The 15,344-nt window shown below is 39.0% G+C and overlaps 2 protein-coding genes and 1 long non-coding RNA gene across 4 annotated transcripts in view; 1 reads left to right on the top strand and 2 right to left on the bottom strand.

The window, feature by feature from the left end:
• Window positions 1-6,138, bottom strand: part of LOC127068918 (knirps-related protein-like) — a 70,202-nt gene extending 64,064 nt beyond the window's left edge. The window contains exon 1 of the mRNA XM_051005333.1: window positions 5,938-6,138. The gene's annotated coding sequence lies outside the window, so the exon portion shown is untranslated. The remainder of the gene's footprint in view (window positions 1-5,937) is intronic.
• Window positions 1-15,344, top strand: part of LOC127068941 (uncharacterized) — a 222,979-nt gene that overhangs the window by 67,681 nt on the left and 139,954 nt on the right. The window lies entirely within an intron of this gene.
• Window positions 4,392-5,547, bottom strand: LOC127068939 (uncharacterized). The gene is made up of 3 exons (XM_051005382.1): window positions 5,336-5,547; window positions 4,956-5,193; window positions 4,392-4,853 (listed from the first exon to the last, which is right to left on the bottom strand). The coding sequence occupies exons 1-3, from the start codon at window positions 5,419-5,421 to the stop codon at window positions 4,761-4,763; spliced, it is 417 nt and encodes a 138-aa protein (XP_050861339.1). The 5' UTR covers window positions 5,422-5,547; the 3' UTR covers window positions 4,392-4,760.

Here is a 15,344-nt window from a genome sequence, read left to right as displayed (position 1 = left end):
CCCACCTGCGTGTCGGCTCATTCAGTGCATCCTCTCTCTCTCTTTCTCTGTTTTTTTCTCTCTCTCTGTCTTTTTCTCTCTTTCCTTTTCCTTCCTTTCATATTCTTTTTTCAGATCCTCTTACTTACGATTTCATGGAAAATTAAGACACACTTTTTTTCTTCGTGTTTCACGTATTATAAATTATTAGATTGACTTCATACGTATATATAAAATCAATCTAATGTACACGTATAAGTGGAAATGTTATTTTAATAAAACGATAATTATCTGTTACGATCAATATCAAAGAATAATGAGTCGATAATTAATATTAAAATAGCGTTATAAAGAATATTTCATCGATAAGAAAATGTATCTTTAAATAGAAATGATCATCGAATTTTCGTAGCTACTTTCGAAATCCCGTTCACACGGTTCCGTTTCGTACGGATAATTCTCTCTCTCTCTCTCTCTCTCTCTCGGTAGTTATTTATCGACTCGAAATTATGCGCGCATCTTCTCCACTCTTACATAGGTATACACCGGTTCGGATTATTTTGCAAGATATTCCAAGATGCTCTCGCTCGCCCGGCCGATCTTCATCGTGCGGTTGTAATTGGATTCGAGCTTAATACATTTATAATGCAAAGTTATTAACCTAACTAACGTACGATCGCCGCAATTACGCTACGGCTGTGGGTTTTGCCGCCTTAACGAGCGAGCTTGAGAAATCGCATCTCTTGCCCTGAGACGAACGGTGCCGACACCGCGAGGGTCGGTCGCTTCCAACGGCAAAGGGCAACGATGTTTCTTTATACTTCGTTTGAAACCAACGTTATTCCCGTGGGATATCGGTATGATGTCATCTAAGGTAATCTAAGAGAAGGAAGGAACGAGGAAAAGAGAGGGGAATAAAAAAAAAGAAAAAGAAAAAAAAAGATAAAAAAAAAATGAAACGACGAGGAACGAGCGCGAGCTTCTATAAAGACGATCAATAAATACCTAAATGTTTTTAAAAGAGTTTAACTTTGAAAGTACGTCGAGACAAAAAGACAAAAAGAAAAAGAAAAAAGGAAACGAAAAAAGAAAGAAAGAAAGAAAGAGAGAGAGAGAGAGAGAGAGAGAGAGAGAGAGAGAGAGAGAGAAAGAGAGAGACCAGCTCATTGGTAGGCCAACGGCAAAGAATATGATTTCGTTTTCATATTCCAGGGTAAGAGAATACGAGAGGCATAGCAATGAGAACGTTGAAGCTTACGACCGGAAGCGAGGGAGTGAGAGAGAGGGAAGAGAGGGCGATGGGCACACGCGTATCCGGCGCGAGAACCGAGAGAAGAGTCTTATTCGTCGAACTTAGTTCTCCTTCCTCCTCCTCCTCCTCCTCCTCCTCCTCCTCCTCCTCCTCTCTTTCTCCTCTCCCGCACTTTTCTTTTTTTTTTGCCGAAGCGTCTCGATCTCAGGTTAGTTTCTTTCTTTGCTTCTTTACTTGGTATTAGACCGAAGAAAAAAAAAAAGAAACGGAAGAAGAAAAAATTCTCTTTACCGTTTTTATCTTTCTTTCGTGCTCCCGTTTCGTATCTCGGTTATTTTTCGTTCAAATTAAAATCCCCGTGTAATCGCATTACGATTGCATCCCGTGAGTCGTTCGTTAGAGGAAAATTTAATTATCTCTCTAGAGACCCTAACATTCGAGGTTCAACGAGGTCGAAAGATCACAATTAAGATTGGCAATATAAAATTGCGTGGGTCCGTATTCCTGAAATGATCTCTTGAAACGGAATTAAATGATCTCTCGATATATACATATATCTCCAATATTTTCTTCGATAGTCGATCCATTTTCCTTTTGCTCTTTGATTTACAAAAGTTTTATTTTATCCGGACTTTCGTTGGATAGGTTCCGCGATCTCGTTATGTAAGGAGGCACACGGGCAAATAGCACGAGTTGCTGTCGCAACTATTGCTTGCCAATACGAAGAACGCTTGCGACTTGGTTCGATCGCGTGCCAGGACGAACGTAATGTAACTACGTTCTTTAGCTACAGTGGTGTTTTACTTAGTTGCTAGTTCAAACTCTTTTCTACCTTTAGCGAGATCGTACGAATCGATCTAAGAGAAGTCAACTTTCTTAGAGATAGCAATGTTGTAATATCTTCCGTTGAACCTTCCAGGACCTCCCAGCCTTTTAACTTTTATTCTATTCGTCGAAAACAACGGAACGAAAAGAATAGAGAGAAAAAGAGAAAAAAATAAAATAGAGGAAACGCGTCTCCGTCTGGTGGAATATGCAAATCGATTTAAGCTTCCCCTCCGCCCCGTTCTAACCCTCACCTATCCCTACCACGTGGATACGTATCTTTCTTTCTATGTTGGAGTTCTTTTCTTTTTTTTTTGTTTGTTCTTCTTCTTTTTTCTTTCTTTCTTTTTTTTTAGAAATGAATTATTATGAATATCAGGTAGTCTCGAAAAGGTGACTCCTGACAGCTCGAACTCCGACAGCTCTCGCAGTGCACCTGTTCCCAAAAGATCCTCTTTGAGAGATTATTTCGCAGATAAGAACGTCCCTCTGTTTGTCTTCTTTTTTCTTCTTCACGACTGAACCTTCTTCTTCTTCTTCTTCTTCTTCTTCTTCTTCTTCTTCTTCTTCTTCTTCTTCTTCTTCTTCTTCTTCTTCTTCTTCTTCTTCTTCTTCCTCCTCCTCTGATTTTTTTCGTCTTCATCTTCATTTTCTTCTTCTTCTTCTTGTTCTTCTTCTTCTTCAAACTTCGATCTTCAAACAGAACGCGTTCGTTCCGTAGACGTCGGAGCCTTTTTCCGTTTTCGTCACACGTATAATACCAGAAGCATCCTTAAAACGTGAATCCTTTTTGAAAAGGATTCCTCTTCTCTTCCTAAGATCATTGAAAGTCCTCTCAAGATGCTCGAAAAATCTACTTGCTACCGTGCACGCATAATATCTACGTGGAGGAAGCTTTCGTAAAGGAGCGCGAGAAAATTCAGTAGAAAGGATAAAGAGAAAGAGAAAGAGAGAGAGAGAGAGAGAGAGAGAGAGAGAGAGAGAGAGAGAGAGAGAGAAAAAAAATAGATAGAGAGAGAGAGAGAGAGAGAGAGAGAGAGAGAGAGAGAGAGAGAGAGAGAGAGAAAGAGAATCGTCTCTCGAGCTCGTACGTCGTCTTCGTCGTTGTCGTCGTTGTCGTAGTCGTCGTAGTCGAGTCGGTAAGCAAAACGTGAAACGTGAATCACTTTGTTACGGCTGACGTCGAGACTGAAGTCGATTCAACGACGGCGGCAAGAGGAGAGAGAGAGAGAGAGAATGAGAGAAAGAAACAGAAAGAGAGAGCGAGAGAGGAGCAGGGTGAAGGGGTTATGGGGTGGGAGGAGATAGAGGGGAACGATGGAGGAACGAGAATCCTGTTGATAGATTTCTCGCTCGAGTTGAAATATACGTCTCGTAAGGCGTGCTCTGCACGCAACGCGAAAGTGTCGTGAATTTTGCCAACTGTAACTGAGCCTGCAATATGTTCAACCAAGAGTTAAAAGATTCGAGGAGGACACCCGTGAAGTTAGGTGGTCTCTCTCTCTCTCTCTCTTTTTTTATTTCTTTTTTTGTCTTTCTTTCTTGTCTATTTCTCTTTTTCTCTTTCTCTTTTCTTTTGATTCTCTCTCTTTTTTTCTCTCTTTTGATACAAAAAAGTGTCGTTTTTTTTCATCCTTTTTTTTCTTTTTTTTTGATAAGAGGGTAAGACCAGTAGCGAAAGTAACGACAGACGCATCCGTTTTTTCTTCGTCTTCTTTGTCATCTTCTTCTTCTTCTTCTTCTTCTTCTTCGTCTACTTCGTCTTCTTCTTCGTTTTTTCCACCTTCATTCTCCCTTCCAGCATTCAACGGAAATATTAAAATGCCTCGACGAGCTCCGCACATGACAATAAGTTCTTCGCGCTCCGGACGTGCTCTGGATACTGGGAGTTCGCTCTTAAACTACCATTCGCGTATATATGTTCTCTAGAAGTCTCTTTTTCTCTCTCTCTCTTTCTCTTTCTGTCTTTCCTTTCATTTTCTCTTTCTCTTCTTCGTCTCCCTTCGACCATATTTCGTTGGGGTGTCCAACGAAGATTGAAATGCACACGGTGCACATCCTGTTCGGGAAAATTCAAATGAACCTTTATCCGTCCTGGCGTCTCTCGGTCGGCATACGACTCTCTCTCTCTCTCTCTTTCTCTCTCTCTCTCTCTCTCTCTGTCTCTCTATCTCTATCTCCTTGTCTCTCTCTTTCACTCGCTCTTTTTCTATCTATCTATTTCTACTCAAGATTTTCGGAAATTTGAAACGGTTTCTCGCGTCAAACCGATATTTTCGTATTCTAAGAGTTTCGTTTAACATATAAGAGAGGATAAATGATAAGAATTATTTGATTAATTTTTTCGATTTTTATTTTTACGATTTTATAATCGATTAAATATATAAATATATTCGTATACAATTACGATAACACATAGAAAATCGTACGATCTTATTTAACGGACGTGTAGATAGATTTTTTTTTCTTCTTCTTCTTTTAGAATCACTCTTGAATTCGTTCGTGGCGCCATTGGGAAAGCATTAAAGGTTCGAAGAAAGTTTTATTTCGATTGATAATTTCATTTGTAAATGTTATTACATAGAAACCGTTGGATAAATAGAAAATATTATTAAGAGCACCCCCTAATTGCTCCAAGTAAATTTTTCTATATCAACGGTCCATTAGTCGATAGTCGGAGGTTCATTTTGTTGGTAAAAAATATTCAGTTCCAGTATTTGTTTAATGAATTACCCGATAGAAATAAGACAGAGCCAAAGATATTTTTTGAAAGAGGATTGGCGATGGTTTTCGGATTCTACGTAGTACGAATTAAAAGTTATATTTAATATTAATAGATATTTCATGTTAATATCAATAGATGTAAAATAATGAAATGCGTTAACGTTATTGTTTGTACCGTGATAGATTCGCTGATATTATCGATGATCTGTTTTGCACCTTTCATAAATATCTGCATATAAGACGATGAAGTCTCCCAGTTCGGTTGATCTATGTCCTTGTTAATATTTTTAACGATATTTTTCAAGTCGCTTGATACTTCTATGCTCTTGATCGGCACGTTATTGGATTCGATACATTTTACCAAATTCAACGAAGCTTGAGACGAGGATCGTTTCATCGTCGAATTTATTTGCCTGAGAACAATCCCAATGTTTTTTTCGCTTTTAATTCTCTTTTTTTTTTTTTGTTTCGTTATGATCAATTCGCGAACGATGAAGAAATGAGAGGAAGAGAGAGAGAGAGAAAAAAAGAAAAGTAAATAAAATAAAAACTCACCAATTTTGTTGAACGTGCTGTCTCAAATTAAGGACAGCCAAGATACATAATGCATACATTTGCTTTTGTACGATACAATTTAGCATTTTAGTTTGACCTATTACTGGCCAAGATTAATATTTCATTAATTTCACCTGAAAATTTGGATATTCCGTCGTGATATTTTTTAATGTTACATGCCGCGAATTTGTTTATCGAGAAATTAGCTGTTACAATCAATACGTTCGACTTTCATTTCATTATCCATCTCGAAAAAAAGATATGAAGCGAGAAAGATCGATCTACTTGTTTCGATAGTTATTCAAAGATAACGATCCTTTTGTTTCGATTATTTTGTTTCGAGATTATTAATTAACATCTTTTCAAAGTCGTCTGTCCGATCGAGTACGATAACGAGAGATAGAGAAAGAAAATTGACGGTATTCGAGAGACAGAGGATCTCGAAGAAAATATTCGAAGCACTCGTAGATCGCGGTCGTATTATCCGCGGAAATTGGTTCTAGCGAACGCGAGGTCAGGAAAGAGCTGCGCAGGCGCGAGAGGATCGCGTGCGAGACAGACAACTCATCCACACTCACGTATTAAACATAAGTGCTACTTACCTATGCCCGATCCTCCGAAGCCGCGAGCATCTTTCTACCCTTTTCTTTTTCTTCTTTTTCTTCTTCTTCTTCTTCTTCCTCCCTCTCTCTTTCTCTCTCTCCTCTCATCTTCATCTTTATTCGAGTCTCCTCATTGCGAATCCCTTTTATGTACATACGTACATACATACGTAAGTACTTACTTACCTACGTATACGTATATCCATGGTGCCCTTCTCATCGGTTCTCTTTCTCTCCGATCCGATCCACATACATATATACGTACGTATATATATATATATATAGATACATACATATCGGTTCGAAGTTTCATGAGAAAGAGGATCCGTACGTAGAGTAACGCCCTTCCCTTCGAAGAAAATTTTAATCTCCTTCGCGCGAATATAACTCACGCGAATAAACACCGAGAAAGACAGAGAGAGAGAGAGAGGGGGGGGGGGAGGGAGGAAGGGTGGAAGAGAGAAGGAATATTCTTAATTAAATGGATCGTTAATTTTCAAGTTAATCCTTAGAATAAGGTTTAGTATAGATTTGAGATCGTTACTATCCTAATCGTTAATTAATCCTTAACAAACCGTATCGACTTTTCTTTTTTTCGTTTAAATGGAAAAGAATTCGCGAGGTATAGAGGTATATGGAGTTTGATTAAAAAGAATCGAAATAAAATAAAAAAAGGAAAGACGAAAAAACTAAGATCCATTCTCGTTCGGTCTCCGTCTCTCTTTCTCTCTTTCTCTCAGTAAAGGACGATTCGTGTCAAGGGTGAGGTCAGCGCAACGAGTAGGATGTTCCAAGAGTAGTGCTTCATTTTCACCCGTGGTAACCTTCGGCACACGATCAGCCGGCCATTAAGGGGGAGAGTCTATAAAAATCTTGTAAGTACCGGAATATTCCTTCAACGTGGTGTGTAAGAGAAAGGAAAAAAAAATCAACGATGAAGTTGATTCCAAAGAGAGAGAGAGAGAGAGAGAGAGAGAGAAAGAAAAAGAGATAGAAAAAAAAGAGATAGAGAGAATAGAGATCGTTAGATCTTCGAACAGTATTTTAGAGAGATTCTAGAAGGTGAATAAGAATAAGAAGAATAAGAAGAATAAGAACAAGAAGAAAAAGGAGAAGAAGGAGAACGAAACTCGTAGACACCGTCTCCTCCCGAGCCGTCGCCATTATCAAATTATTCGCTCACTCGTCGGGCGCCATCTATCTTCGAGCCGCGCGCGATCCAAACGTGTTATTATTTGATCCTCACTTTGTTAGCGATCTCAGTGTAACAGCCTCTCGCGATATGTACCTGCGCTTGGATTCTGCCAGGGCCGATCTGGAGTACTTCTCACGATCTCGCTCCTAGCGAGAGGAACGAAAGAACTTAGAGTAGCTCTTTCAAGTATGTGAGAAAGAGAGAAAGAGATAGATAACACGAACGATATTCTCATTGCAGGAGCAACTCAACGTTGAAACTTATCTGCTTTTTCTTTTTTGCTTTTCTTTCTCCCGTTTTTTTGTTTTTTCCTTCTTTTTTATACTTCTCTACGTATTACGATTATCATTTTTTATTATGTTTCTTTTTTCGATCAATCGATGATTTTTTAAGAGATAATTTTTTGGGACTGCCTGAAGAATCGAAGACTCTTTTGAAATTCTTTTCTTTTCTTTTCTTTTTCTTTTCTTTTTCTTTTCCTTTCTTTTTTATATTGTATCGAACTACAAACCTAAATGTACGATTAAATATATATATATATATATATATATATATATATATATATATTTGCTTTAAGAAATCACTGTTCGAGAAACAAATTGAAAATTTACACGGTATTTTGTACGATTCGTCTCGCTCTCTTTCTTCGAAAGCGTACTTATATCTCGAGCGAGAAAGTTTATCGTTATTATTTTTATCCTTATTCTTATTATTACTATTCTATACGGAATATTAACGACACCCCCGTGACGAACGAGTCATTGATTTCGCGGTTAAGAGAGCGCGTATTCTTGATCTTTTCTTAGATTTTCTAGTTGAAATCTTTTTTTTTTTCTTTTTCTAGGATGCGTAATTTTCTCATTCGTGAATACTCACACGTATATATTTATATATATATATATTATATATATATGCATGTATATAGGTATAACCGAGCAACAGGTGAATATGCATAATTATCCATATTTATACCGGCAACCTGGCACTAATTGCCTTGTGTAATTCTCATAATCGTAAATACGCTCGTCAAAAGGTGTTGAAACACAGCAGTGCCTCGAGGCGGCAGCCCAGCCCGATAAATAAATCACGGGGACGGCGAGAGATACGTAATCTAATTCCGCGAGATATGAACGACTTGGAGAGAGGCTCGCTTAATTTGCCTCTGTCCACGAGGCAACTCAACAACTCGGATTTGATATTTCAAAGATCAAGGTTGATCGTAATTGCCAGTTTATAATGGATCTCGAGCACGTTTTACGATCGGTCGAGTGTTGTAAATTGGAAAATTGTCCTGTCGGTGCTTCTTTGAACTATGCATATGCATATATATATTCAATGAGAAAAATGAAAGGTTTCAGTGCAACGAAATTATTACATCTGGATGTTTCAACATTGCAGATAAAATCGTACGATCATAATTAACAAAGTCTTATAACGTAAATATAATTAAACGCGATCCTACATAAATGTACGTCAAGATTTTTTTCTTGTCTTCGTTTATTTATTCATTCATTTATTTATTTATTTACTTACTTATTTATTTATTTTTCTTTCTTTTTTGTTTCAACGATTTAAGCACTATTTGATTTTCTTCCTCATTGGAAAGCCAAGCGTTCTCCCGTTGGATTCTATCGAGGCCAAAGAATGACTTTTGAGCGTTCTTAAAGGGAAATGAAGGGTTAAGATGAATGGAGTTTCTCAAGGTGTCAAGAGTCAACGAGGTAAAAGGCTCCAGGGTAGAACTTATTCGTGACACTCGACACGACTCGCAACCGTCACTAATAACAATGAACACGCTGTAGTCGTTTCGAGACGCGCGAGTACACTGGGTGTCTCGATTCAACGTGCCATTCTCTTCTTCTTCTTCTTCTTTTTCCTCGTCTTCCTTTACTTCTACTTATACTTGTACTTCATCATCTTCTTCTTCTTATTCCTCCTCTTCTACTTCTTCTTAACCAAAGAAACAATATAATATTTTCGAAACGAGGCGGTACGACTCGTTATATTTAAAGATCGCTCGAGCGAGTAGAAAGTAATAGCAGCTTGAGTCGAGTATGGCTGGGCCCGCTGCTGCTACAAAGGACTAAAACGTAGATCAAACACGAGAGAAAGAGATGAAAAAGAAAGAAGAAAGGATAGACGGTTCACCGACGCGAGCATGACGTTGTCGGAAACGTAAGAAAGCAAAAGATAGAAAGAGATAAAGAGATAGACAGAAATAGAGAGAAAGAGAGAGAGAGAGAGAGAGAGAGAGAGAGAGAGAGAGAGAGAGACAGAGAAAGAGACATGGAGAGAGTAGATAGATAGAAAGAGAGAGAGAGGAGAGAGTAATAAAACGTCAAGAGGGAAGCGTCTCGAGTTCGTTTCGAGTCGCATTGACTCGATATCGCCGATGCGGATACTCTCGAGTAGGCGTTCGGTTCTTTGTGAATAGGCGCGCTTAATTCTAAAACGTTTCTAACGATCTCTCTCGTTGATATTCGGTCGGCGAGCGCGAAATGGTGGCTCGGACTGGCGAGTGTCCGGTCGTTTGTCCAATTCGATCACGTAGCGCTTTAACGCTTTACATTGAACGGAGCGCGTGCTCTCCGTGTAGAACTCAGACTCGTTTTATATATATATATATACATATATATATAAACGATCTCAGTATATTTATTTACATATGTGTAGAGCATGTATGCGTGAGCCAAAGGTGCGTGCACACGCATAGATACGAGGCGTGGGTGTTGGGAGTCGTAAAACAAAGTAGTTTCCAAGGGAGACGTTTCGAGCGAACGAGCGAGCTCGCTCAAGTGCTTGGAATTTATGGAAGACACACGTTGTCTAGCTCTCGATCGAGAAGAAGAGGGAGGATCTACCAATCGATCGAACGGCGCCGCCACCACCACCATCACCATCACTACCATTACCATCACCATCATCATCATCATCGTTTTTTTTCTTTGTACGTTTTCCAAGCTACGATCATGAGCCCGATCGATTCATTAAACGTTCTGGCATTTTTTTGGCACGCGCAAAATCTTTCGACGATTTCGTTCGAACAACTATTCGATCTCACCTCCCTTTCTTTTTTCTTCTTTTTTTTCCTTGTTTCTTTTTTTTGTCCTTTTCCTCAATTTTTTTCGCGAGAGCTAATCAGGAAATGACGTAAGACGAAATTGGAATAGGATTCAGGAAGTGCACGTGCACGTGTATCTATGTATGCACGTGTGTCCCTCCGTTCCTCTCCCCTTCTCCCTCTCTCCCTCTCTCTCTCTCTGTGTGTGAAGAAAAAATCACGTCGCGAGAGATAAAAAAAAGAAAAAAGAAAAAAGAAAAGAAATAAAGAAAGAAAAAAAAAGAAAAGAAAAGAAGAATAAGAATAAGAGACGATCGTTTTTGTCGATAGGAAGGAAAAAATTATTAAGCGAATCACGGTGGTACGTCGTTTCGTAGAAATCTGATCGATCGGAGCGGACGCTTTTTTCATCCCTATTGAATTTTTTCGTTACGATCACGAGCGTTCACCGAGAAGCGAAGAACATTATCGATACTCGTCCTATTGGATATGTACACAGAGGGGAGGGAGAGACAGGGATGGGGTGAAGGAGGCAAAGGAGGCAAAAGAGGCGGAGGGAGGGTAGTAGGGGGAGTAAGGGGAGTAAGGGGAGTAAGGGGACGGCAGACGACACAGGACGGGACGGGAACAGCGATCGTGAAAATCAATTGATATGTGTCACGGCGTACCGAAAGCTTCCTTGAAAACGCACCGGATGCGCGAGGGGTTTCGTGGGCGACGGCCATTGTCTCTCGGCGCTCCCTCTTTTATCCGACCGACATGTCGAATGCTGGATGCATATCAATTTATGCCCCATCTCAGAATTCACTTTCCATGCTCCGACGACTCCTTCTTTTTCCTCTTGTTCTTTTCTTCTTCTTCTTCTTCTTCTTCTTCTTTCTCCTCTTCTTCTTTCTATCTGGTTTCTCTTTCTCTTTCTCTTTCTTTCTCTCTCTCACTTTTTTTCTTTTATATATTTATATATATCAGGCATATTAGTTGTACTCTTACTCACAATTTGATTATATTGTTCGAACGATAAACCAATCGTATTTTATTTTAGATAGATTAGAATAATCTCTTTCTGTACGGTTTGTCAGGCATCTGTTAATGTACTTTTATATATATATATATATATGTGTGTTTCCTTTTGAATATTATTTAGTCATTATCGTTCTTAATATCTAAGATATGAATTTATTATCCGAGACTTGAGTATCTTATACTTTAATAAATCGTATAATCTAAAATCTTTCGTCTCTATCGTTCCAAACGTTAACTAAAATTTATCGATTCTTTTATAAGAAATATAGTTATGAGAATGAAGGGGGTATTTTTATACGAATATTATATGTAAAGTATAATACTTATCTAAGCAATAGTTAAGCGAGTAGATATTCAAGTTTACTAATACAAAGGTACGAGTTTTCACATTCTCGGAATAGAAACATCGAATGTTTCTTTCGAAGCACGAGGTGTGTGACTAAAAGGAGAAATTAAAAAAGGAAAAAGAAGAAAGAAAAAAGAAAAGAAAAGAGAGGAAAAGAGAAATATAAAAATGCATACTTAGTTTACGATCGAGAAATAGGAAATCACCGGCGCCTATTATATTACAGCTTGAACATTCTCGATATCCTTCGTTCGCGCAAGGATACGTTGAATATGCTGGATGCATATCAATCCATGGTACGTCTTATAATTCACTTTCCACACTACGACTCGTTTTTCTTCGTATCTTTTCTCTTCTTTCCTTCTCTCTTTTCCTTTCTTTCTTTTTCTATATATCTATATATCTTTCTCTTTCTCTCTTCTCGTCGGCTTCTCTCGGTAGCCGGAGATGCGCTTCCTTTCTATGTCCGACGCATCCTTGCTACTCTTCCTGTCTATCCTTCTCTCTACATTTCAATCGATCTTACATTAGCAGATTCTTAAGAAGTTGACAAAGAGGAGGACCAATATGTACAATACTTAGATAGATAAGTACGTAACGTGAATCGAAAGATCTCTCACGAGAATTCTTTAATAATCATTCCTTAAAGTGAAAAATCCGATCGAATCCAATCGAATCGAATGGAATCGAACTGTATTAATCGTATCGATGAAACGAAGATAAAAGAAACGAAAAAAAAAAAGGAGAAAGAGAATAATCATCCATTTTTTTTAAGTATTATAATCTGTATATCACATTATAATATAAATGAAATATAATAATTGATACGTTTTTATTACGACTGACGATTCATTCAATCGTATATATATATTTTTTTTCTTCAGTGTGTGTATATGTGTATGTGTGTAGATACGTTTGGAGGATCAACAAATTAGTCTTCTTCTTCTTCCTCGCACCCTGTAATTCAAAGTATCCTCGACGCCTCGTAGAGGTACGCGTAGAAGCCTCGAGGATACTGAGCTCGAGGCCTCCACGATCGAAGAACACGATGGAGATGTTGGCGCTAACGTTTCGAGAATCAGCGCCGCAGAAAGATACAAATGCGGCCCTCGAGCCTCGCGCGTCCGCGCTTCTAACAAATCGTCGTTGGACGGTAGAACGGCTCTTCGAGTTGCGTGAGTGCCACGCGTACTCCCCCTTTCCCTCTCCCTCTCTCTCTCTCTCTCTCTCTCCTTCTCTCTCTCTTTTTCTCTCTTTCTCTTTACATTCGTTCGAGCAAAAGATCATCGTCGAAAGATCGTCGGTGAGACGAGTCATCTTAAGACGAACTCCACTTTTTTCTTTTTCCTTATTTTTTTTTTCTTTTATTTTTTTTTTATTACCCTCACTAAATTTCCTTACTTCGAGTTACTTACGACGAGAGTGGCGTTTGAGGAGAGCCTTTTTATCTTTATTTTTTGCGAACGATTTAAAAAAAAAAAAAAAGAAAAAATGAAAATTCACCGATTCATTTTAAAAGATCCTCAGTCTCGCGGATTCTCATAGATTTAAGTGAAATATCATTCGAGAGCATTATTGTCGTGGATTCCTTTTGTTTTTTTCTTTTTCTTTTTCTTCTGGAAAATGAGTAATCTCTGTCTGGTCCGCGAACGTCGTGTCAATTTCTAATAATCAATGAGAGAAAAGGGACGACGGTCAAACGTTTCGACCTATGGCGTTTCACCGGATAGGTGAATCTGATTTCATCGTTCTCGCGTGTACTTTCGAAGATTTACCGTTTATCTCACGTATCCACCTGTGGACTTCTCGGACTCGACGAGCTCTATGATCCTTCTCTCTCTCTCTCTCTCTCTCTCTCTCTCTCTTTCTCTTTCTGTCTGTTCGTCTCTGTCTCTTTGAACGTTTAATTCGATGTTTACAACGTCTCGCTCAACAGAAAACTCGCATCGTTTACGGTTCTCGGCGATCGTTTTATGTCCATGGCTATCTTCAAGCGACTTTGTCGCCGTCTAAGGTAAGTACTTACGACTATTCAGAGTTTTCCTCGCTACCTGCTCGTATATCAGGAACGAGTTGGGTTGGCCGATTACATAGGCGAGAGTGAAATCGCACTCGAGGTTAATTAGAAAAATAATTCTAGGGATCAGGATATGCGCGAAGTGAAAAAAAGAGTGAGAAAAAAGAAAGAGAAAGAGAGAGAAGAAGAGTCGACCGTAACCTTCCTCACATCTCGAATCCCTATTATACATACATATATACGTACATATATACGTACGTACGTAAAATATAAATAAATATACACATACACACATATACATTTATATATATATATATATATATATATATATATGTATATGTACGATGAAACTCTCTTCTAAAGCATCAGTAACGTTTTCTACGGCATTGCTTCCACTCGATTCGATTTATGCCCCTGCCGGGCTTACCGTCCGATATTCGTGATTTAAATCGCGAATTAAAAAACGTTACGCGAGTAGATAACGCCAAGAGAAAAGGGAGAAAGAGAAGGACAGAACGATTCGATATGGCTAAGATGTTCTCGAAGAAGAGCCGAAGGCCCCGATTCGAACCGTCGGCTATCTACGATCGTGCTGGCAACCAATTACGTTTCCTGAACCGGAAAACGTCGGCTCGGGACGTATTCCATGGAAGGTTCACCCGGAGCCTCAAATTATAAATCAGGCGATAACCCCTCGGCTCAATCTCTCTTTCTCTCTCTCTCTCTCTCTCTTTCTCTCTTTCTTTCTTTCATTGGAGCTCCGTGTGCTCGATCGTGAGGGCTTTTAAGCTCGTAGATCACCGCGTGGGTTACGCCTCCCGTATTTGCTTAGTCGTGCAAACGGGTAGGCGCGGATAAGGGCAGAGATGAAACAATTAATAATCCCCACGAGGCTGCGAAACACCACCGTGGGCCAGATGTTTCTCCACCGTGACGTGCTCCTTCTTCTTCTTCTTCTTCTTCTTCTCCTTCTTCTCTCCTTCTTATTCTACCTCTTCTTTCATCTCCTCGTTCTATTAGCACGTTCAACGTGTTTGGTAACGTTTGCTAACGTGACCGTTCTTTTCTTCCACGATAATCAGTAGAGAAAGAAAAAGAGAGAGAGAGAGAGAGAGGAAAAAGTTCACCATTCACTTTCACTATTGTTCGTTCGTTCATTCATTCATTCCTTTTGCTTTACTTTCTTTTTCTTTTTTCTTTTTTTCTTTTTTTTTTTCATCATAATTCGAATCTTCATCCCGATCGAGAAGATCCTCAAGGAGAATATCGAAAGAGATAAGTACTTACTCGAGATACTCTGACGACTTGAAAAATGACGATACCGCCGGGCGTATCTCGGTCTTAGCGAGGGATATCTTAATTATCGAGGAAAAATTAATTACCGTAACGCCTACTGCCTTCTTTCTTTCTTTCTTTCTGTCTCTCTCTCTCTCTCTCTCTCTCTCTCTCTCTCTCTCTCTCTCTCTCTCCCTCTCTTTCTCATCTTGGAAGGCCCGTAGGGTGTTCGTGGGAGTAGAGCGATTTACCGCGTGCGAAGTAAACCTCAAGGACGTTTCTCCTTCCCCATCTACGAATTCGAAAATTACTTAAACCTACTCTAACCTGACCTTTTCCTTTCTTTCTTTTTTTTTCTCTTGTCTTTTCCCTTCTTTTCCTTCCTTTTTCCTTTATCAATTAACAATCTTTTAACAATCTCTCGTTGTTTATAATTGAAACGTTTACGAGTGAATTATTCTAAATGCAGGGGCACTTATTATTATAAGAG

This window comes from Vespula vulgaris, chromosome 14 (assembly GCF_905475345.1).
Source record: "Vespula vulgaris chromosome 14, iyVesVulg1.1, whole genome shotgun sequence".
NCBI classification, from domain to species: Eukaryota; Metazoa; Arthropoda; class Insecta; order Hymenoptera; family Vespidae; genus Vespula; species Vespula vulgaris.
This window is presented reverse-complemented; position numbering and strand designations above follow the sequence as displayed.